At 37.8% G+C, this 22,272-nt stretch overlaps 2 protein-coding genes, 1 long non-coding RNA gene and 1 pseudogene across 6 annotated transcripts; 1 reads left to right on the forward strand and 3 right to left on the reverse strand.

Moving 5' to 3' along the window:
- Positions 1-4,178: 4,178 nt before the first annotated feature.
- On the reverse strand, positions 4,179-6,455 carry LOC135637365 (LRR receptor-like serine/threonine-protein kinase FLS2). Its single transcript, XM_065150077.1, has one exon. The coding sequence runs from the start codon at positions 6,325-6,327 to the stop codon at positions 4,312-4,314; it is 2,016 nt and encodes a 671-aa protein (XP_065006149.1). The 5' UTR covers positions 6,328-6,455; the 3' UTR covers positions 4,179-4,311.
- A 2,336-nt stretch (positions 6,456-8,791) lies between these two features.
- On the forward strand, positions 8,792-12,907 carry LOC135586157 (leucine-rich repeat receptor-like tyrosine-protein kinase PXC3). The gene is made up of 2 exons (XM_065131116.1): positions 8,792-11,839; positions 12,328-12,907. Exons 1-2 carry the CDS (start codon positions 9,247-9,249, stop codon positions 12,633-12,635), a joined length of 2,901 nt encoding a protein of 966 aa, XP_064987188.1. The 5' UTR covers positions 8,792-9,246; the 3' UTR covers positions 12,636-12,907.
- Positions 12,908-13,848: 941 nt separating this feature from the next.
- On the reverse strand, positions 13,849-18,230 carry LOC135638702 (dihydrolipoyllysine-residue acetyltransferase component 5 of pyruvate dehydrogenase complex, chloroplastic-like; annotated as a pseudogene).
- Positions 18,231-18,532: 302 nt separating this feature from the next.
- On the reverse strand, positions 18,533-21,581 carry LOC103978559 (uncharacterized). Of its 4 annotated transcripts, none has more exons than XR_010492218.1 (4): positions 19,792-21,581; positions 19,560-19,671; positions 19,303-19,454; positions 18,533-18,875 (listed from the first exon to the last, which is right to left on the reverse strand). It is a non-coding gene; the product is annotated as an uncharacterized LOC103978559 (long non-coding RNA). The 4 variants fall into 4 exon arrangements; XR_010492221.1 differs by having other exon boundaries at positions 21,431-21,566; XR_010492216.1 differs by having other exon boundaries at positions 19,560-21,571.
- Between the last annotated feature and the right edge of the window lie 691 nt (positions 21,582-22,272).

A 22,272-nucleotide genomic window follows, 5' to 3' on the forward strand; every position in this document is an offset into this window, starting at 1 on the left:
ATCAATCGGAATCAATTTCATAAACCAATTGTTGAATTTTTTTTTCCTAGATAAAAGTCTCTTTTCTTCTGACAACTATCCTTTTGGGTTTTTCATCTAAACCATATAAGATTATAATTAAAATTTTAATTAACCCCATGATCCCACCCAATAAATCTCCCCGTGTGAGAAGAGTTTATATATTTGTTATCTCTTATAAGTTTTTATGAAAACAATGATTTAATCATTATATCATTTATCTTTTATCATTATATGTGATCCATTATTAGCAGTATGGATTTTCTCATCTCTAGTATATCTTGTCTCTAGTATATCTCAAATCTAATAATACCTGACATTAATATTCTTGAATTTGGAATGAAAAGTTAATTTTTTTTATATAAATAGTATTTTGATTATTATAATATAAAATAAACTTCTTTGGAGTCCTAACACTTTTTAAATACTTTTTCAAGCTTATGTTACAAATATATACTCAACTTTGCAAAATAAAGCAACATATATTTATAATTTTGACTACTAAAATATTACTCCCTTAAAAATGACATCAAGAAATTAGAGGTAGACTTTCAAGAATCAATATCATTAGTCATGTCTATATTTATGTAGTTAACTAACACAAATTTTTTAATGCCAAAGCATAAACATAATATAGAAGTGCCTCCGAGATACCTTAATATTCACCTAACTGCTGTTCAATATTCTTTTCTAGAATCGGAGATAAATCAATTTATTAGTAAGGCAAAAGGTATTTTGTTCATATCTTCTTTTATCTTTCTCATTTATAGGACACTATCTCAAACTTAACTTTAAATGATCCGCAAGTACATAACAAATAGATTTTTATCTACTCACGTTAAATCTATCAAAAACTTTTTCAATACATTTCTATCGAGATAATCAAAGTTTATCATTTTTTTTTTATCATGAATAATCCTTGTACCAAGAATATGTTTTGTCGAACTTAAGTCTTTCGTAGCAAAAATATTGCTTAACTCACCTTTTAAATATGTAATTTTCTTAGTGTCATAAACGATAATTAACATGTCATCCACGTATAGCAATAGAATGATTAAATTATTATAAAAAAATATCGTATATAAATAAAATAATCAAAAGTAATCCTATCATACTCATTTATGTCATACAAGAATTAATCATTTTATATCATTATCTTGCTTCATATTTAAGTCCATATAAACTCTTCTTCATGCAGATCAAATTTTTTTTATCTTTAACTTTGAACCCTTTAGATTGTTGAACGTATATTTTCTCCTCCAAGTCGCTACAGAGGAAAATAAGTTTCATATCAAGCTATTGAATCTCTAAGTTTAAATTAATAGTCAATCAAGAACAACCGGAATATAAGATATCCTGATCATGGGCAAAAAATTCCCTCAAAATCAATGCTTTTCTTTTAACCAAATCCTTTCATAATTAACCTTGCTTTGGATCCGAGCTATGTGCTATTTTCTTTTTTTTTTTTATCTGAACACTCATTTGTTCTTTGATGCTTTTTTTCGTTAGGTAATTTTACTAAGTCAAATGTATGATTTTCACGCAAGAATTTCATATCTTCTTACATGACACTTAACTATTTATCTTTCTACTCGTAAAACATAAGCTCTTAGTAAATTTTTTACTCTCCCATGTCAATAAGTAATACATATTCATGAGAAGAATACCTTTGAAAATGTCAATGTTTCTTCTCGATTGATTGATGTCTAGATTGTGGTTCTAGAAGGCCTTGCTCAACATATTTATCGACATCATCATTTGAGAGCATATCATTATGATCTTCCTATTTATCTCTACTATTATCACTAACTAATGTGAGAGGAGGCGTTGGACCTATATCTATAGGATTTTCAACTTTAATTTCTGAATTTTCTCAAAATATTCATAAGTATGATTTTAAAAAATATCATATCCTTATTTTTTATAACTTTCTTATTTTTACGATCTCATAAACTGTAACCAAAATTTTCATATGCATAACCAAAGATGATATATTATTTAGATTTATCATCACTCATTTTTTGGAATATGAATAAATGTCATAAACCTAAATACACTTAAATGATTATAAGAAATATCCTTTTGGGTCTGTACTCTTATGCACATCCGAAAGATTAATCAAATCTACTGTAATTCTTATTGCTTATCGTAAAAGTACATAGAAAGCTTAGCATGAAAGAACATGCTTCTTATTATTTCATCAATTGTGCGGTTCATTCTCTTTTAACTTCATTATGCTTTGATATTTTAGCAATTATCTTTTCAAGATAGATACCATGTTTTCTACAATATATTTTAAATGACCCTATATATTCTCTACCATTATCAGCTGACGCATTTAACTTTCTTTCATATTTTATTTTCAACATAGGTATGAAAATACTTAAACATAATAAGTACTTGATCTTTATATTTCAAAGAAAAAGCTTAAACATTTCTAGAACAATCATCAAATAAACATAATAAAATATAAAGCACCACTAAGAGTTTTAACATTAAGACATAATTAAATCCAAAATATTTGATTTTCATAGGAACAATGAGGGTAAGTTTATACCTGTCATAGGAACAAGCTTCTTTTTAATAAAGGTTATTATCTTTCTTTTCTTTAGCTAGCATAAGATTACCTTAGTGAGCTTTCATTTTTTATTACCAAAAATACAAACATAACCTTTATCATCAAGTACACTCGTAGATATTAAGTTAAAGGCTCATTTTGAGAACCTGTCTCGCATTATTTAATATAATTTTGTATCCAATATTAGTTTCCACACAAATCTTTTCCATGACATAATTTTTGTCATTGCATCATTTCCCATTCTTTTATGACCAAAATCATCAACTGTGTATTCTTGTAAGAAAAAATGAAGCAACCGAATTAATAATCTAAGTAGAATCATAGCATGTGAGATTAACTATACTATAATAATATGTAATAATAAAATCACCATCAAATGCAGCTGCAGTTGCATCTTCTTTTCTTTCTCTTTGTCATTGTGCTCTTTTGATTGTTCCGTTTTTAATATTCTACACTCTTTTCATATGGCATTTCTCTTGATCTGCAGTTGCACATTCCTCTTGACTTATCACAATTTTCAGAATCTTAAAAGTTTCTAATGGTATCTCTTTTTCTTTTTTCTATAACAAGTGCATCAGATTGGAGAGCAAATCCATGTTCATTGAATAGATTTTACTCATTATTAGGAGCAAAATTATTAATAGTTAATATTAAAGGTTTTCAACTATCAAGTAGTGTGCCAAGAAGAATACAAGCCTATTACTTTCAATGAAACTTTCAATATTGACTTACAGACTCTTCAACTGATTCACAATATCTTAGAAGTCATTTATATGCTCATCCATATTACTTTCATTTTTATATATCAAATAAAAAAATTTATCCAAGAAAATTGTATTATGTGATGTTTTTCTCTTATACAAATTTATCAATTTTATCCATAAAGAATATCCATTTGTTTCCTGAGATACATGACAGAATACACTATTGTCAATCTATTGTTGATCAAACCAATATTTTTTCTATTCATCTTTTTCCAATCTTTATCTGTTTTGTCACTTGATTTAGCCTCCCACCCTTCAATGAAATCATACAAATCTTCACAAAATGTATTTGGGCTTCTAAATAGAATAATTAGTTGTTGTTAATTTGAACATGATCTACCTAAATTCTCCATTTTATTCACACATGAACAATCCAAACAATCTTACACTGATACCATTTCATTAGAAAAAGATTAAATATATAGAGAATCTTTAATCTGGAATAGCAATAAACATTAGAATATACTTTTTTCACTTAATATATATCAAATAGAATATCATTCGGTAACAAATATATTATAAATAATTTAACAAACCAAAGACAAGATATATATGGAAAATCCTTCAACATAAAGGAAAAAACATCACAAGCAAACTAGATCCAAATTCCACTATAAAGTAATCTAATTATAATGTGACTCTCTCTAGATTAATTAGAAGATATCAATATCATATGAAAAAATAAAAAATTATGAAGAAAAATTGAGGAATAAAATTTTAAAGATTTACACCCATCAATTTAGAGAGCATGGTATTTAGATCGACATATCATAAAATCATGATAATCAAAATTAATTTTACAAACCAACTATCAGCTTTTTCTTCCTAAATCAAAATCTCTTTTCTTATCTAAATCACATAAGATATATATATATTTATTTATTTATTTATTTATTTATTTATTTATTTATATTATGGTGATTCTGAGAACAGCTAAACAAGTGGGTGACATCACTCTGCTGTCTCCAAGGAGAGTTCGGAATCATCATTTTCTACGTACATGGCCTGACGCTGGAGTCTGTGTACTCTTTCGATGAAGAGCCTAAAGGAAGGCGAGGACCCGTCTAAAATAGAATTCCTTACAGTTTGGTCTCTCTTTTTTGACTGATACAAGCAATGGTATACGATTGTCGCCAACGAGTAGGAGACGATGATACCGCTGCTGAACGTTGCAATGACAATCGCTTCATCCAAGGTGATCTTCCTCTTACGTGACCCAAGCGATGTGTTTTGGCTTTCGGTTGAGTAATTGAGATACCTGTTCCCAGAGGTGATGACAGTAACATAATTTCCAAATGCAGGACGAATTCCAGAAAGATAATTGTTGGACAGATTTAACAGTGTCAAGCTTCTCATGTCTGCTAAAAACCTTGGAATCTCACCAGTAAAACCATTGTCTGAGAGATCAAGAACCTCCAATTCTGTTAAAGCACCGAGAGACGATGGTATGGATCCACTGAGTAAGTTATGACTGAGGTTAAGAGCTATCCTCAAGTTAGCAGGCATTGTAGGAACTGTTCCACTCAGCCTGTTGCCTCCCAGCCGCAGTTCTATCAGAGATGACATGCTACCAATGGTATCGGGTATAGAACCATCGAAATTATTACCTTCTAAGATCAAGTTCGAAAGACTCTCTAATCTGGAAATTGCTGATGGGATCACACCAGTGAGGTTGTTCTTTTGAAGCTTCAATACAACCAGCTTTTGAAGGCTACCCAACTCCTCCGGCAATTCGCCATGCAAACGATTGGATGCAAGATTTAAGAGCGTCAGATTCTTGCAGCCGCCGATCTGTGGATGAATCTGCGAGTCTAAATTATTGTCATTCAGCTCCAAGTACGTCAAACTGGAGAGCTTCCCAATCGTTTCTGGAATGGTCCCATCGAGTGAGTTCCCACCAAGCCGCAATCGGTAGAGATTCTGAGACAGATTATTAGGAATAGGACCTTGAATCTTATTGTATGACAGATCCACGGACACCAGATTAGGAGATGACAGAAGGTCCGCTGGTATCTCGCCGCTAAGGTTATTGTAGCTGAGGTCCAAACGCCTGACATACTTGGTAATTCCGGAAGGTATGCTATCGATGAAGAAGTTCTGATTGGCGGCAAATCGAGAGAGACTCGTGATGTTGGACAAGCTTCTGGGGATCTGCCCGCCCAAACTATTAGAAGAAAGGAGCAGCGTCTCCAACTTAGAGAGCTTCCCGATCCCGTCTGGAGTCGACCCAGAGAGGTCATTCTGGCTTAGATCCAATAAGGTCAGGTTTTGATGACCACCGATGTCACTTGGGATTTGGCCATAGAAGGAATTCGCAGACAGAACCAGTTCCTCCAATCCTTGGCTCTTCCCAAGAGCAGGCATCTTTCCGGTGAAGCCATTCGCAGAAAGATTTAAGCTTTTCAATCTGGCGAGGCCATCTAACTGCGAATCGACTGCTCCACCGAAGTTATTGTAAGACAAATCCAGCGTCTCCAAAGAACTAAAACTCGAGAAATTTTGTAGAGCATCATATAACATATTGGAGCTGAGATTGAGTCGCTTCAGCCCATGCAAGAAGCTGCAGTTGGGGAAGAAGAACCCGGGGATGACGGTCAAAGAGTTCGCAGAGAGGTCGAGGGACTCCAAAGAGTCAAGGCGGCACAGTAGGTCGAAGAATCTGGCAGCCGACGAGGAGTTGAAGGCGGTGTATAAGCCGACGCCGGAGAGGTCTAGGCTTTTGACCACCGAGGAGTTTCCTGAAGAAGAGCACTTGACTCTTATCCAACGACAAGGATTTGGGTCACTCGTGTTCCATTTAGCGTTGGGTAAGGAGCTGTGGAGGCTCCGGGAGAGAATCCCCATGATTCGTGTTTGCGTTTGGCTGAGTTGGGAGGTGGAAGTGTCTGCAGAGCCATGCAAAGAAAGCCAGGAGGAGAAGCACAAGAAGAGAAGAGGGAGGAAGAAGGGTTCCACATACGTCTTCATTTCTCCCGGCTCTTCAACAAACACGTAAGTGGAGTGAGAAGATAACCAAGAGAACACAAAAGAATCGAAGATGTTTGACCTCTTATCTGTCTCTCTGGTCTTCGTAGCAGAACCAAAGAAGCAACAAGCAACATTTTCCATTCTCGTGCTTCGTGGACGGAGGAGGATGATGACCAAAGACAAGAAGACATTTCTTTGTGATCCAACGAGATGATGGAAAGCGGAAGGAAACTGAGAAGAACCGAAGGGGACGTCTGTGGAGGAGTGGTGCTTGGGTTGGCCCCTGAATCATATGACTGAGTCACAGCTGCTGATGAGAGTGACAGCTTTGGAAAATAAGAGTGAATGCGACGTGGAAGAGACTTGACTTTGTAGGGCGACTTGGGTTGGGAGGTGATAGAAAGTTGGGGCGGGGAAGAAGTAGACGTCAGTGGGCCCACGTTGACCATGACTTTGGATTGACTCAAACAGGATTATATGATCTATTTCTTATGATCACAGCTGCAGTCATGCTCTTATTGCTATTTTCTATGGAATTGTTGACTTGCAGTGTGTATTTGTTAAAGCTTTGATATAAAATTAATTAACATAAATGATATCTTATACAGTAATCCTTTAGTTTAGGTTTACAAAGCAATACTAATAATATTGATATATTATATACATGTCAACTTGATATGCATGAATATTTCAACATAAATGATGGATTATACTGCTTATGTTTATTTTAAATGGTAGTGCCAAAGACACAACCATATATTATCATTCATTTGATTCCTTGAATGATTTGACATTTCTTGATTTCTCAGTTCATGAGATTGATTAGAATGTATTTATTTAGCTTATAAGTAGGGTTATGATGCACACAGCATATACATCAATAATTATTTTTTAGTTTATTATTGCATGCATATATGACTAATTATAATTATTATTGGTTTTTATAATAAAAATATATTAAGAAAATCTAAGAAACAACACTGTTGGAATATTAGTTAAGTTTATATTATCATGATTAATGTTTAATAACACAGCTAAATAATATAAATGTTTGGTTTGGCTTACAAAAAAGATTTTGATGGAAATTAAATTCAACATTACTTAGAATATAAAAATTCATAATTTTCTATAGTAACCCAAAAGGCATAATATTAATTAATCAATCTGTTGCTTTTAATTACCATCACTAATTAGTGTAGATAAAAATTACCATTACCTTTTCCCGAGATGTCAACACAATTTAAATATATTTTTATTTTTTTAATTTCTTAAATAGATGAATTATCTGTTTTGTTTGATGTAATACTTATATGTATCCGTATTTGTACAATACGTAGAGGGATGATTTAAGCAAAATCAATCAAGTTTTTGACAGATGAACGGTACGATTTTGCTCTTTCGGAGTATGTGAGCTAAGGGCACCTCTAAGGGCAAGAGAGATTTGGACTAAATACTTATGAGTTCTTTGTTCTCATATTCCTCAACCAATGTTGGACTAAATACCTTATCAAAACTCAAAATCTATTATTGTGTATAATAATATAATAAAATAAATATAATTTTCGAAAAATATAAAAACTAATTACAAAGAATAATCTATAATTAATCCTAGTAAATATATATAAGAAATTTAATATATCAGTTATTAATTAGGTGGGTATTAACTTAAACGTCCAAGGAACGTGTCAAAAACCTCAAATGGTATCGACTTTCTCGCGTATCAACATTAGAACAAGTCTGATTGATCCACCTCGATCGTTTTCCTTATCGCCGTCACCTTTTACGTTATGCGTTTCAGATGGTTTGAGTCGCATACATCTTCAACGGATGCATTTATTATGTTAGAGACGACGCAAATGGCTTCCTGCAAGTCTGCGACAGACCTGCTTACGAGTCCAACTTCGAACCCATTCTTCCATGGTTACCCCACGCTGATGTGATCCAATCAACGATGTACTTGTTTTCCACGAGCTGGTCTCCTTGCCCATCACCATTTCTCCACCTCCATCTCCCTACCGGAATACAGAGCTCCTCGTGCATTAAACTATTCCTCGAGGTACTCTGCAACTCCAGAGAATGTTCAGATCTCCTCGAAGAAGACAACTCCTTTTGACTGCTAACATCTCTCTAACAAATCGCTGCTTAGGAACCTTGTCCGTGGAACACGGCTTGTCCACCACTTCAGCTCAGGGTGGGCGGAAAGGACCCAAACCGGCGGTTTGGGATGGTGGTGGGAATCCAAGACCGGGAAATCCAAAGCCACCACCACCACCTTTGTGAGACCATTCAAAGTCACGGTCAAACTGTGGGGCTGCCGAAGGAAACATCTCACACCAAAGAAACTTCCGACTCCCTCTTTCTCCCCCACTTTCTTCCACCCTCTGTTAAGACCTCCAAAGTCAAGCCTCTCTCTTCCACCCTGCATTCACTCTCATCACCTATCTCTAGTCTACGCTACTGTTGGAATCCCCAGTCCGGTCTGTGACTCAGTCAACTGTCAGAGCCCAAGCGTGGAAAACCTGCACACGCACACACACATTTCCCAGTTCTTTTCTCTGCATCTTCCCGATGGACTACAAATAAAGTTCCAGTCTTTAATCCTATCTCGGTCTGTCTCTCTTTCCATATGACACCAGTCCTTGGTAACTGTTGCCCATCTAGAAGAGGGAGAGGAAGAGAGATCAAAGATCCTGCCTTTGTGTTATCTTCTTGATATTTGTTGCACATCTTCTCGACTCTGTTGCATGTTTCTTCCTCATTTACACACAGGAGGTTGAAGAAAGACCCTTTCCGCTTTGTATGATCCATCCAACAGTCAATGTCCCTGCCTTAGTTTTCTGCATGAGGCTCGCACCTTTATAGTCCTATCTCCTTCCTCTTAAACCACCGACTTCAGGTGATCGTTCTATCACAGAAGAGATGGTAGAAATGGGGAGGTATAATGGCCCCTTCTTCCTTCCTCTTTTCTTCTTGTGCTTCTCCTCCTGGCTTTCTTTGCATAGCTCTGCTGACACTTCCACCTCCCAACTCAGCCAAACGCAAACACGAATCATGGGGATTCTCTCCCGGAGCCTCCACAGCTCCTTACCCAACGCTAAATGGAACACTAGTGACCCAAATCCTTGTCGTTGGATAAGAGTCAAGTGCTCTTCTTCAGGAAACTCCTCGGTGGTCAAAAGCCTAGACCTCTCCGGCGTCGGCTTATACACCGCCCCCAACTCCTCGTCGGCTGCCGGCTTCTTCGACCTACTCTGCCGCCTTGACACTTTGGAGTCCCTCGACCTCTCTGCGAACTCTTTGACCGGCATCCCCGGGTTCTTCTTCCCCAGCTGCAGCTTCTTGCATGGGCTGAAGCGACTCAATCTCAGCTCCAATATGTTATATGATGCTCTACAAAATTTCTCGAGTTTTAGTTCTTTGGAGACGCTGGATTTGTCTTACAATAACTTCGGTGGAGCAGTCGATTCGCAGTTAGATGGCCTCGCCAGATTGAAAAGCTTGAATCTTTCTGCGAATGGCTTCACCGGAAAGATGCCTGCTCTTGGGAAGAGCCAAGGATTGGAGGAACTGGTTCTGTCTGCGAATTCCTTCTATGGCCAAATCCCAAGTGACATCGGTGGTCATCAAAACCTGACCTTATTGGATCTAAGCCAGAATGACCTCTCTGGGTCGACTCCAGACGGGATCGGGAAGCTCTCTAAGTTGGAGACGCTGCTCCTTTCTTCTAATAGTTTGGGCGGGCAGATCCCCAGAAGCTTGTCCAACATCACGAGTCTCTCTCGATTTGCCGCCAATCAGAACTTCTTCATCGGCAGCATACCTTCCGGAATGACCAAGTATGTCAGGGTTTTGGACCTCAGCTACAATAACCTTAGCGGCGAGATACCAGCGGACCTTCTGTCATCTCCTAATCTGGTGTCCGTGGATCTGTCATACAATAAGATTCAAGGTCCTATTCCTAATAATCTGTCTCAGAATCTCTACCGATTGCGGCTTGGTGGGAACTCACTCGATGGGACCATTCCAGAAACGATTGGGAAGCTCTCCAGTTTGACGTACTTGGAGCTGAATGACAATAATTTGGACTCGCAGATTCATCCACAGATCGGCGGCTGCAACAGTCTGACGCTCTTAAATCTTGCATCCAATCGTTTGCATGGCGAATTGCCGGAGGACTTGGGTAGCCTTCAAAAGCTGGTTGTATTGAAGCTTCAAAAGAACAATCTCAGTGGCGGCATCCCTGATAAGCTCTTCGAATTGAAGGTCAACTTGAGCGTACTAGATCTAAGCCAAAACTCCCTCACTGGTGTGATCCCATCAGCAATTTCCAGATTAGAGAGTCTTTCGAACTTGATCTTAGAAGGTAATAATTTCGATGGTTCTATACCCGATACCATTGGTAACATGTCATCTCTGATAGAACTGAAGCTGGGAGGCAACAGGCTGAGTGGAACAGTTCCTACAATGCCTGCTAACCTGAGGATAGCTCTTAACCTCAGTCATAACTTACTCAGTGGATCCATACCACCCTCTCTCGTTGCTTTAACAGAATTGGAGGTTGTTGATCTCTCAGACAATGGTTTTACTGGTGAGATTCCAAGTTTTTTAGCAGGCATGAGAAGCTTGACACTGTTAAATCTGTCCAACAATTATCTTTCTGGAATTTGTCCTGCATTTGGAAATTATGTTACTGTCATCACCTCTGGGAACAGGTATCTCATATGCTCAACCGAAAGCCAAAACACATTGCTTGGGTCACGTAAGAAGAGGTCACCTGTTGTGATCATCGTCGTGGTTATCTCCATGGTCGCTTTCTTAATCTTGGTTGCAGTGGTTGTTCTGCTAATCTCTTCCAAGCGCTTTTATCGGGTGGAAGACGAAACTCCACAACTTGGAGAAAGCAATCTTCAGATTGTTAATGGCTGCTTTGTGACTGCAAACAGTATACATAGATCGAGTATCGACTTCTCCAAAACAATGGAAGTCACCAGTGATCCAAGAAAAATCATACTGAAGACTCGATTCTCTACCTACTACAAGGCTGTCATGCCAAACGGGGTTAGCTACTCCGTAAAGAAACTGAATTGGACTGACAAGATTTTCCAAATGGGAAGCCATGATAGATTCCACCAAGAACTGGAGGTGTTAGGAAAGCTGAGCAACTCAAATGTAATGGTTCCTTTGGCGTATGTGTTGACCGAAGACAGCGCTTACCTGTTCTATGAACATGTGCACAGGGGGACTGTGTTCGATTTCCTTCACAAGAACTTGGTGAATGTTTTGGATTGGCCCTCTCGTTACTGCATAATGCTAGGGGTAGCTCAAGGGTTGACATTTCTCCATGGGTGCACGCAGCCAGTTCTTCTGCTTGATCTATCGACAAAGACGATCCACATGAAGTCACCTAAGGAGCCTCAGATAGGGGACATCGAGCTCTGCAAAGTTATCGATCCTTCGAAGAGTACCGGGAGTCTCTCCACTGTTGCTGGCTCGGTTGGATATATTCCTCCAGGTGAGACAGCAAAGCTAATGTTCTTATCCTTTAGATTTCTTATGGTTAGACGAACTATTGCTGCGTGTTGTGCTTAGTATTTTCCTTTCTCAATATGAATGCTTTTTATATATCAAGTTGCAATCAGTCATGTTTTACTCTCCTCTGTACTAATTTGCATTCATTGAAGAGTTCCAACTAATCTACCTCTTTCGATGAGCTAATTCCTCTTTATTTATAACTTCCATGCATGATAAGATCAGAAGCACTCTGAGAAAAAGGTATCATAGACAATCATTTCTGCTTGTTTTACAGAAGAAAATTATACTGGGGCTGATCCATGGCACCTCATGTTTTGTAATATCTATAAATCAGAAACACAATGAATTATTTCTATATACTACAGGTTTTTATATATCTAGCCACTTCTTTTTAGATGACATGTTTTCTGAATTGAGGCTTAGGTATTCTGATTGTCTAATATCATGGATTCATCTTTTTGGTTTCAGAGTACGCATACACCATGACGGTGACAATGGCTGGGAATGTCTACAGTTTTGGGGTCATTGTACTGGAGCTGCTGACTGGGAAACCAGCAGTGAGCAATGGACTTGAGTTGGCCAAATGGGCACTGAGCCACTCAGCTAGGTCTAGTGAAAGAGAGCAGATCCTTGATCCTAAAATTGCGAAAACGTCGTTGGCTGTTCGAAGTCAGATGCTTTCGATTCTGAAGGTTGCCCTAGCATGCGTCAGCACGTCGCCGGAGGCAAGGCCGAAGATGCGAAATGCATTGAGGTTGCTGTTCAATGCAAAGTAGTTGTTGCTCGGCAAAGGCAGCTAAAGGTTTCTTGTTGTTGCTCAGAATTGGTCATGCACTAGTTGTGCTGGTGATAGCTGTGTTCTTTTGGTATTGAACTGCTGTTTTACCATTCAGTATTGTTAATATCCACCATTGTAAGATAGTATTTATCACACTAGTATCTCTATTTCCTTGAGTGTTGGTCCTTGTTTCAGCACTCAGAAAGCAGAGTGATGTAACAGGAGATCTTAGATTTATATATTGCCAGACATCTGTGGTTTATACTCGAATCCATTAGCAAACTTTGGTGGGCTTTATGAACAGCATCAGTGTGATCTACGGCAGACTGGAAGAGCAGAATAGGGGGCAATGGGAGGATGAGAAAGCCCAAGGAAATGAGAAATAGTTGTCTGCCCTGCACACGAAGCAATGTGTTTCCATAGGTCTCATTGTGCCAAATCAATTGTTTCTGATTGATAAGATCCACCCCAGCCATGGAGAATTGATTCTACTGTTTTCATATGTTTCATTGTGCCAAATTGTTGTTTATGATGGTAAGATCCAAACTAGCCATTAAGAATTTATTATACCGTTTAATCCTCTCAAAATTAATGAAGAAATTAGCTAAGTCTTCAGTCAACTGTTCAGTCAACATGAAACTAAATATGATCTTATCAGAGAGGTCCTAATTGAAAAGTCAACGCCTCCATCTCTAACTAATAGACTAAGAAGGATCTTATTAGAGCCCTCCTAATCAAGGAGTCAGGTCTCTTCTTATCCCCGCACATCCGATCCCATCTGTGGGGATCAATGATACTGGAGGATAAGAAGCTATAATCTACACCTCACAGATTGATGCAAAGGCTGGTCAACCACTCAGGATTACTGCTAATCTGTAATTGTTATGACAAGGCAACATAGAACACTTTCCAAACAGATCAAAAAATGACACACTTGGAAGTCATTCTGAAGTAGAAACACAAATGTCACAACATACTGAAACCTGCTTGGCTCAACAAAACTTTATTGGAATACCAATGTCACTGACAATAAAAATGCGGATAAGGTTGAATGAAAAAAAATCAATTTCACATCAATCTGCAGATAATAATAAAATGGATCGTGCAATGGCTTCTCTACTCACTAATTTTCTAGCAGCACTTCGAGGGTGAGATCTTTCCATAAATGATACAGTGATCTGCAGTATCCACCTGCAAGGATTTCACTTTTATGCTTTAGGATTAAGCCAAACTAAATAATTTCAAGATAGTTAAGAGGATCCATAACAGGGTTACTGTTTGTAAAGTAAGATTTACCTGCATCTGACTCTTTAAACTAATCCTACCATCCTCGGTAGCAACAACAGTTGGTTGAGATGCACTTAGGATCAATGCTTACAATTCCAGGAGGCAAAATTGCATCAAAAACACCAAACATCCCAAGGTTTAAAAGAGTAAATGTACCTGCAGACTGAAGAAAGAGTTGGCACACTAATACCATCAAAAGAGTAGTAAGAAAAAAAGGAGACGCGAGTACAGCATTTGTATATGATGGATGCCAACCGAAAAAAGAAAAGAACAGCAGAAATGTAGGAAAATATATAATTATTTGAAAAATATGAATAAAATTAAAAATATGTATTCCTAAAAAAAATTGTAAAATGAAGGTGGTAAACACATAAATTAAAAAATAAAAAATAAATAAAAAAAATAGAAGCCCAAAAAAACAGAAGAAATCAAGATCTTGAGAAGTCAGAAGTGCAAAAAGTACAACTGGATAATATACCAAAGGCTACATTATAATTTTATGTAATGTCACAAGTGCAATGATGTCACTCGCATACATGAGCTAGAAGAAAGCAAATGTTCCTAGTTGCTATTACCAATTAGCTATTTGGGATTGACTGAAGATTCATAAACATAAAGAAACAAAAAATTAATCATATCAACTGTAATGACGTGCAATTTTTTCCGGTGACATTTGATGGGCATCATACAAAAAAAATTCTGATTTAAACTAGTAGCCTGATAAGAAGCTTCTTTCTCCATCCTCCTTTTAGTTTCAATGATCTTTAACATTTTTGAACCGAACCAAAGAAGAATGCTTACTTTCCTCCAGTAAATGAACTTGTTAGGCTTTGTATATGTATCTTCATCCATTATATATCACAACTATCGCATTATATTTAATTTGACCCAAGAGAATTTTATCAATAAGTTACAAAGTTCAATTTACATTTTGGATTGTATATGAATTGATAAAATTCATTCTGCTTTACCGATACTGATCCACATTTATGTTGCCTTAAGCCCTTAACTGGGTAGGGTAATGTTCCATTCTATAAGATTGGCAAACCATGAAAGAGCTTCTGAAAAATGTAAGGTCATACAGGAGTCCTTTCCCTTAATAAGAACATGGAACTTGGAGCTTTGATAAGATAAAATACACCATTATATATTTAAAACTACTTAGAGCATCCCATATGCTTATGAGAATAAAGTTACATCCTCAAGTTTCAGAATATGTTCCTCTATAATTAGAAGCCAGCTCTGACTTAATGATTATGCACATTCACCATTCACATGCTCCAAACTCTGACTTATTTTTTGCACATGATGAACCCAACTGATAACTGTGTGTTTAAGCAGAGAAACTTTTACAAATAGAAGCATGCATCTTGGAGATTTCAGTATAGTGGATAGCAGCATAGTGTGATGGGTTTCTATTAGGTATTAACATGACTTACAGATGTTTGGAGTGTTTATGAGTCAAATAGCTCCTTATGTTGAATATATGGCCATCAGACATCAAAAGAAGATTTTTAATACTGCAACCATCAAATAGCTCTTTGACAGAATAATGTATTCCTTCTGATGTATGAACTCCCAATAGAAAAAAAAAAAAAAATCAATCTATAATGGACCTTGTCCAGAAACACCCTAAATATGATTTTGAACTTGCAGACGGAGCTTTTTAAAAAAATTCATTTCCTTTTATTTCATTAGACAACATATAAGATGTTCACAAGTGGACTCAGAATATGAGATCTATCAACTGTGCAAAAGTGCACTAACTACTAGGATGTCTCAACAATGACAACTTGCAGATGGAGCTTTGAAGATGGAAATCCACATGATTAGGGATGGCACATATACATTGACATCTTCAATTGTCTTAAGGAAGTTTCTAAATTAAATAAATTATTTTATATGTTATTGCAAAAGTGCTGAAACTCCAATTTAGAAATAACTTAACTGGACTAGTTATCTGTACAATAGGAGAAGAATCAAAGGTACCAGTGTTATACTCATGAGGTTGCAGCTGCTTCGCTCTTCCCTTGTCAACCAATTCCTTCCATTTCCTTGACAATGAGTAGATATCAACCTATACATCCAGCACTCAAACCTTAAATAAGAAGTCCAAAGACTCCAATCAAGATCACAGGAGAGTGGAAGTACCTTGTCTGCACCCTGAAGGACTGGTGTGATTAACCCTCCATCAATGGCCACAGCAACAGCAATGTTGATGCTGCTGTTGTAGCTAAAGCTTTTACCATCTCTGCAGCAACAGTAGCCTTTGCTAGCAATGCAGTCATGGTGACACCCCTTTGACTTAGTCTACACCCATCAAACCCGAAGCAGCTCTGGGCAATTAATAACAGCTCGATCAAAAATCGCTCCTTTAGGAAATTGGAGATTGAGAAAATACCCACTTTCTTGTAAAGATCATCAAGGACATTCGTTGTGATCGTATAAACACCCGGAACGTCGGAACTGAGAGGCAATCGACCATGTTTTAGATAACAGCACACTGCATTGTGATGAATGGAACCACAGTGCCCAATTCGATGGCTGGAGAAGTAGGAGACTTCGCCAATCGAGATTCCACTGTGGCCTTCGGTGGAGCGATCCGCATGGCTGCAGCACTTGCAGCGGCAATTTCCACATCCTTGGCCACGATTCTCCCCATTGGTCCGGCTCCAGACAACCCAGTCAGGTCCAACTTTAGATCCTTAGCAAGCTTCTTAGCGTATCCGCTGCCCACCGTCTGACGCCGAGTGAGTCGAAGAAGAAGCGGCCGCCGGAGAGGGTTTCGGAGACGCTACGGTTCGCAGGGGAGGAGAGGCAGGTGCTTGAGCGGGAGGAGGAGAAGCGGAAACGCCACTGGCGGAGGAGGAGGAGGCTTGGGATTTAGCGAGGGGGATCTCGTCCAGCTAGGAGGGCGTTGGCGGAGCCGACGGGGGCCACGGCACCCTCTTCGACCATAATTGCAGCGAGGTAGCCGTCGTAGAAGGTCTCGACGCCCATGTCGGCCTCGTCGGACTCCACGACGACGACGCTCTAGCCCTTGGGGAGGGGTGTAATTACATAGTAGCCCTGTCACACTTTAGCATACGGTCGTAGGCTTAAAAGGTTACATTATAATTTTTATAATTTCTTAGAGGATGAGGACAATGCAGATGTCGATGATGCTCAGCATATGCGTTAGTGCCACTCGTCAACTATGTCAACGTCGACGTAAATATAAATGCAAAGCGTCGCTGAGCATCTATCTCAAACACAGATATAAATACAAAGCACCACTCAACAACTACATCATCACCAACATAGGTGCAAAGCAGTCACTTTACATTTGTGTCAGTGCTGATAATGTTCTGCATCACTCGTTCTTTTTTTCTCCCTTACGTATGCCAAGCGACGAAAGAGAAAAAAAGGATGAGGGAAGGATGAGCATTGCCCTTACCTACATTGTTGTTGGGGCCGATGTAAGTGTCGAGCAACAACACTTTGCATTTGTATTTGTCTTGGTGTCGATGCAGATACCGAGCGACCCTTTTTCCTTGCATATGTAGAGTTGTGTCGATGCAAATGCAGAGGGAATGCCAAGCATTCTTCCCCGTATATGCAGAGTAGTGCCAATGCAAATGCAAAGTGAATGCCAAGCATTCTTCCCCGCATATGCAGAGTCGTACCGATGCAAATGCTGAGCGATGTCGCTTTGCATTTACGTCAACACCAATGTAGATGTTGAGCGACACTATGCATCTATGTTGGCGCTGATGGGGAAGAAGGATGAGTAATGCTTGACAACTCTGCATCATTCTATATCGCTCATTTTTCTTTCACCTTTGCGCATGTTGAGCAACGAAAGGAGGAAGAAGGATGAAGGATCAGGGAAGGAGAGAAAAAAGGATGAGCATCATCCTTCCCCACATTTTTGTCGACGTCGACACAATTATCGAGTGATGTCTAGATGCCAATGCATGTAGATGCATAGCATTGGCATCTACGTTGTCCTCTTTCTCAGCTCCCTCGCGGCTCCTAACGGTGTTATCATTTATCACCACTAAAAATATAACTAGAATATTAAAATTACTTGTTTGTCATTATTTTGATATCATTTTTTTTGTAAGTGTTGTCGCATGTTATATTTTTTTATCGTTAAAAGAGATTCAAACATAAATTTTTTAACTCTAACGATTGAAATGTTAAAAAACTCTAATTATATGAGATAATATATAATTAGCCGACACCGGCGTCGAACGGAGAGGAGGGGCAGCAGGGCAACGAGGGCGAAGAGAGGGGTGGGAGGAAGGATGAGGCGAGCCGCCATGGATGATGGATGACAGTCTGTTGGCAGCAGGGAGAGGAGATTGGCGAAACGAGTTAGAATGTGGTTTATCGGAGTCGCAGCGGTTGCCTCGACGGACGAAAACATAAAATCTATTATTATTATTCATCTTATTCTTCAACTTACTGACTATGCGAACGAAAAAATAAAATCGTTAACATTAAAACAGTAAGTAATATAATAATGTTTTATTTTCAAAAAATCAATAGTAAAAAAAAACTGATCTGTGAATGCTAAGCTGTAATCTGTAACCTGTAATGTTATCGCACGATGCAAACAGCTACTGAAGTCAAAGCACAGCGCATATTATTACACAATGCCAACAATATCCATTGATTCAACGAAGATAACTGCATCATCCATTACCAATTCCTCGACAAGAAAGACCTCATCAACCTCCATTACCAAACAACAGAAGCAATAATATACTGGCGTGAAAGGATCATTTTAGTACACAAAAACACCGACTGATTCCGAGGAGCCGTTTACTGATACCCCCCCATTATTACTAGGACTCCATTTAGTCCAACTGCATATTAAAAGGGTGGTCCGGGAGGGCCAGGAGGTCGGCCAAATAGCGGGCCACAGCAGTCTCGAAGCAACCAGCAGCAGCAGAGGAAGGAAAAACTGCAAGTCAAGAAACGAACACTCTTTTAAGTCCTTAAACAGGAAATCTGGCAAAAGCAGTAGTTTGATCTACATAAAAGAAACAATGTGAAAAATCTAGAAAGACAACTAAACCATACCCAAAAATGTTGCTGACCTAAAGCATTAAGCAATCAGGTCACTAATAATCCAAAAGTTATAATTGCAAGAAAGGACTGGAGTTTATAATGTTTTCTTTTTGGCAAGGATACAAACTAGAAAAAAGACAAACAAAAGATGCAAGTTAACGAATAGAACAGCTTTGTTCTACTGAGATACAGCTTAAATAAACCAATGCTGCACTATGATGGAGTAACGTCAATATGTTGACGTGATCCAGAGCATGATCTAAGAAAATATTGTATGGAGAATAAAATGTTAAACAGCAAGATAATAAAAAATAACTAACCATGAAGAGAGTAAATCGCAGCAAGGGCCACAAGGCCCAGGGCCCCCAGGTCCAGGACCCCAACCTGGGCCTGGGCCTGGGCCAGGAGGTCCACCAGGTCCCATGTGATCAATCCTTCTTACAAACTACGACCATATGGTAAGAATGCAAACCTACAGGACAATGACAAACTCATGGCTTTATTTCAAGATGGACTGGGTTTATAAAGCCATCGAGCACGGAGTAGACCTCACCTAACATTTGCAAATAAAACCTACCATTCACTTGTAAACTGCTGGTCTTCAACCACTCTTCCACATAGCTCACAATGAGCAAAAAATAGCATGCCTTAGTACGCATATTAGGTTATAATACACTTTTAAAAATCAACTGCAAGAGGAACAATAAAATGAAATATAAACTTTTCTAATATGCTTTACATGTTAAAATAAAGAATAAACCAAAATTTCAAATTACACAAAATATGATACATTATTAGATTAAGCATACTTCCTGTATCCACCTAACAATGCAGTTCTAGTCCCAGATAACCACATATCCAACCTAACAGTAAAAGGCAGGAACCAAAAGGAGAAGTCAGGATTCTTCAAGAATTCGGACAATTGTATCTTCTTTCCCAAGGAACTTTATAAAAATGAAATCTTAATATCATATCAGCTGACAAAGATTTGACTAGTTCACATATGCTAAAATTGAATACTGTTTTATCTTTTTCTATACAATTATAATTAGGTCACATATGCCAAAATATAAAAGTCATATGCGTTGAAGATATACTGAAATTTCATGCTCATTGTTTGAATATCCAATGTCATCTTATACGCTTAAAATTCCCAGGTAAATTGTCGCACTGCAGCATATGCTCTTTGACAGTTCAGCTATGAGTTTACTTCAGCTATCCACGACACTTCTTTTTTCTGAATTCAATGCATAAATTCTTACAGCTATCTTGCAGCTGCAGAATACATCCAAGGCATATTGCAAAAAATGATAGAAAAAAACTTGGAAAATTGATAAATACTCTCCCAGGCAAAATAAGCATCATGCTCATCATGAGCTCCTACATATTTATGATTTCACATAAAAAGATATGGTGAGAAGATATTTATTAAAAACAAAAAAAGATCTATTACTGAGTAAGCCATTCAAAATCTAATCTATAACTCAGTATTGTTCAAATGCTATAATGGCTTTAAATCAGTTCGTCTAGCTTTCAACACCATGAGTATCTACAGAATTCTTTCTGGTTAATGTGTAAACCTTGTAAGACTATATCTTAGCATTATCTGAAAGTGTCTGAAACCAAACTAGTTAGGCATATTTTGTTAAATAAAGTATGACTCATTTTTTTTCACAAAATGTTGCAGAAACAGACATGACTAATTTTCACTGTTACACAACAAGATGATGATATCCATTATATACATATTGTATTTTAGCATTTATTGTTCGGAGGATTCAGTGACATCTTCTACATTCTATTCCTCGCCACAGAGTTCAAAACAAGTGTAAAAACAATGAATTTGCTTAATCCTTGACACAACCCAGGCAAATAATAATCCTGGAGCGCAGATGTTGTTGAGGCTCATGCCTATATCTACCATCATCAGCAACACTTACCCTGGCTATATAATTGAAAAGATAGATTAAAAAATGGAGAAATTTCTGAATCCTATACATTCGAACAATAAGACCTCAGATTAGCATTTTGGCACATTCATCCTTGCGAACAACAACCCAGGCATCAACGATCCTGGAGCGCAGATGTTGTTGGGGCTCATGCCTAAAGCTATCATCATCAGCCAAGCATTCCAAACAGAAAACCCAAACCCAAGAAAAGTCCCTTAAATTTCATTTCAAGTAAAACACATATTTACTAGGCAGAGACACAACCGCTGAGCAAAGAACCACATTTTCGGACACCAAACATATCAATTCCCCACAGATATCCACGGATTATACCAAGAAGACCAACGACAACATCATTCGAAACGCAAAAGCATAAACCCCAAGAAAAACGTTATTTCGAACATGTTTTACACACAAATCCGATGATCATACTGAAAGACAAACAAGATCACTCCCATCACTCAGATAAAAGACCTTCAGCCAACAAATAAATCCATACGTGCAAGTCAGAAAGAATCAAAGAAGTTAAAGATGGAGACGAGAACTCATCCCCAACAAACACCAGCGAATATTTGAGCAAACGATCTGGTTCTCTATATATATTTGCGAAGAGAGAGGAAGGAGATGGAATCGACGGACGGCGCAGGGAATTGCTTTTAGATCGGAATTAGGGTTTCTTCCCTGGCAGGCCGAAGCCTTAAAAGACTTGGCCGGGCTAAGCCTCTAAGCCGGGCTGGGCTTCAAGATTCGCACCATAGCACGTGGCCCTGCGCCAATGTAGTTGCCGTGCCTCTTCCATGCCAATAAATTTATAAGAAAAATGGATTAATCTTAATTAAATATTACAAAAAAATTTAACCAACAAATTTGATAGATCAAATTGCATAGCGTATTACTTATGTTTTATAATTATACTTTGATTTAAACAATTATATAGTGTACGATTACACTTGTATTATGTCCTCGTATGGTTGCCCACTAGTCATGTTTAATGATTTTATCTCTTCCTCAATAATTTACATTACCTATTGTCATATCGGCTAATTTGATACTTTGAACTTTGATTCAGTTCATGAAGAAAAGAAGAAGAGTACAATCTAAAGTTGGGAAGATGGTACACCGTGTACCGCATGTTGGATGACTTGTGTCGATTCATGGGTGTATCAATTAGCACATCTGATGGAGATTATCTAATTTTGTCATACTTATAATGAAGCAATGCTAAAGTTTAAGTTTGTTGCCACTTCATCTTCCCAGTGAAGTAGCATATATGCACCTGTCAGGGCAAGCTATATCACTGTTTGGTAAGTATTCAACAAGCTAAACAAATACTTCATCTAT

This window comes from Musa acuminata, chromosome BXJ1-3 (genome assembly GCF_036884655.1).
Source record: "Musa acuminata AAA Group cultivar baxijiao chromosome BXJ1-3, Cavendish_Baxijiao_AAA, whole genome shotgun sequence".
NCBI classification, from domain to species: Eukaryota; Viridiplantae; Streptophyta; class Magnoliopsida; order Zingiberales; family Musaceae; genus Musa; species Musa acuminata.

What these genes read in the sequence shown, in the direction of transcription:
- LOC135637365 (XM_065150077.1), bottom strand. Translation starts at nt 6,327, where the DNA reads ATGAAGACGTATGTGGAACCCTTCTTCCTCCCTCTTCTCTTCTTGTGC.
- LOC135586157 (XM_065131116.1), top strand. Translation starts at nt 9,247, where the DNA reads ATGGTAGAAATGGGGAGGTATAATGGCCCCTTCTTCCTTCCTCTTTTC. An exon ending in GGTTGGATATATTCCTCCAG is followed by an intron (nt 11,840 to 12,327) that starts GTGAGACAGCAA and finishes TTTTGGTTTCAG; the next exon opens with AGTACGCATACACCATGACG.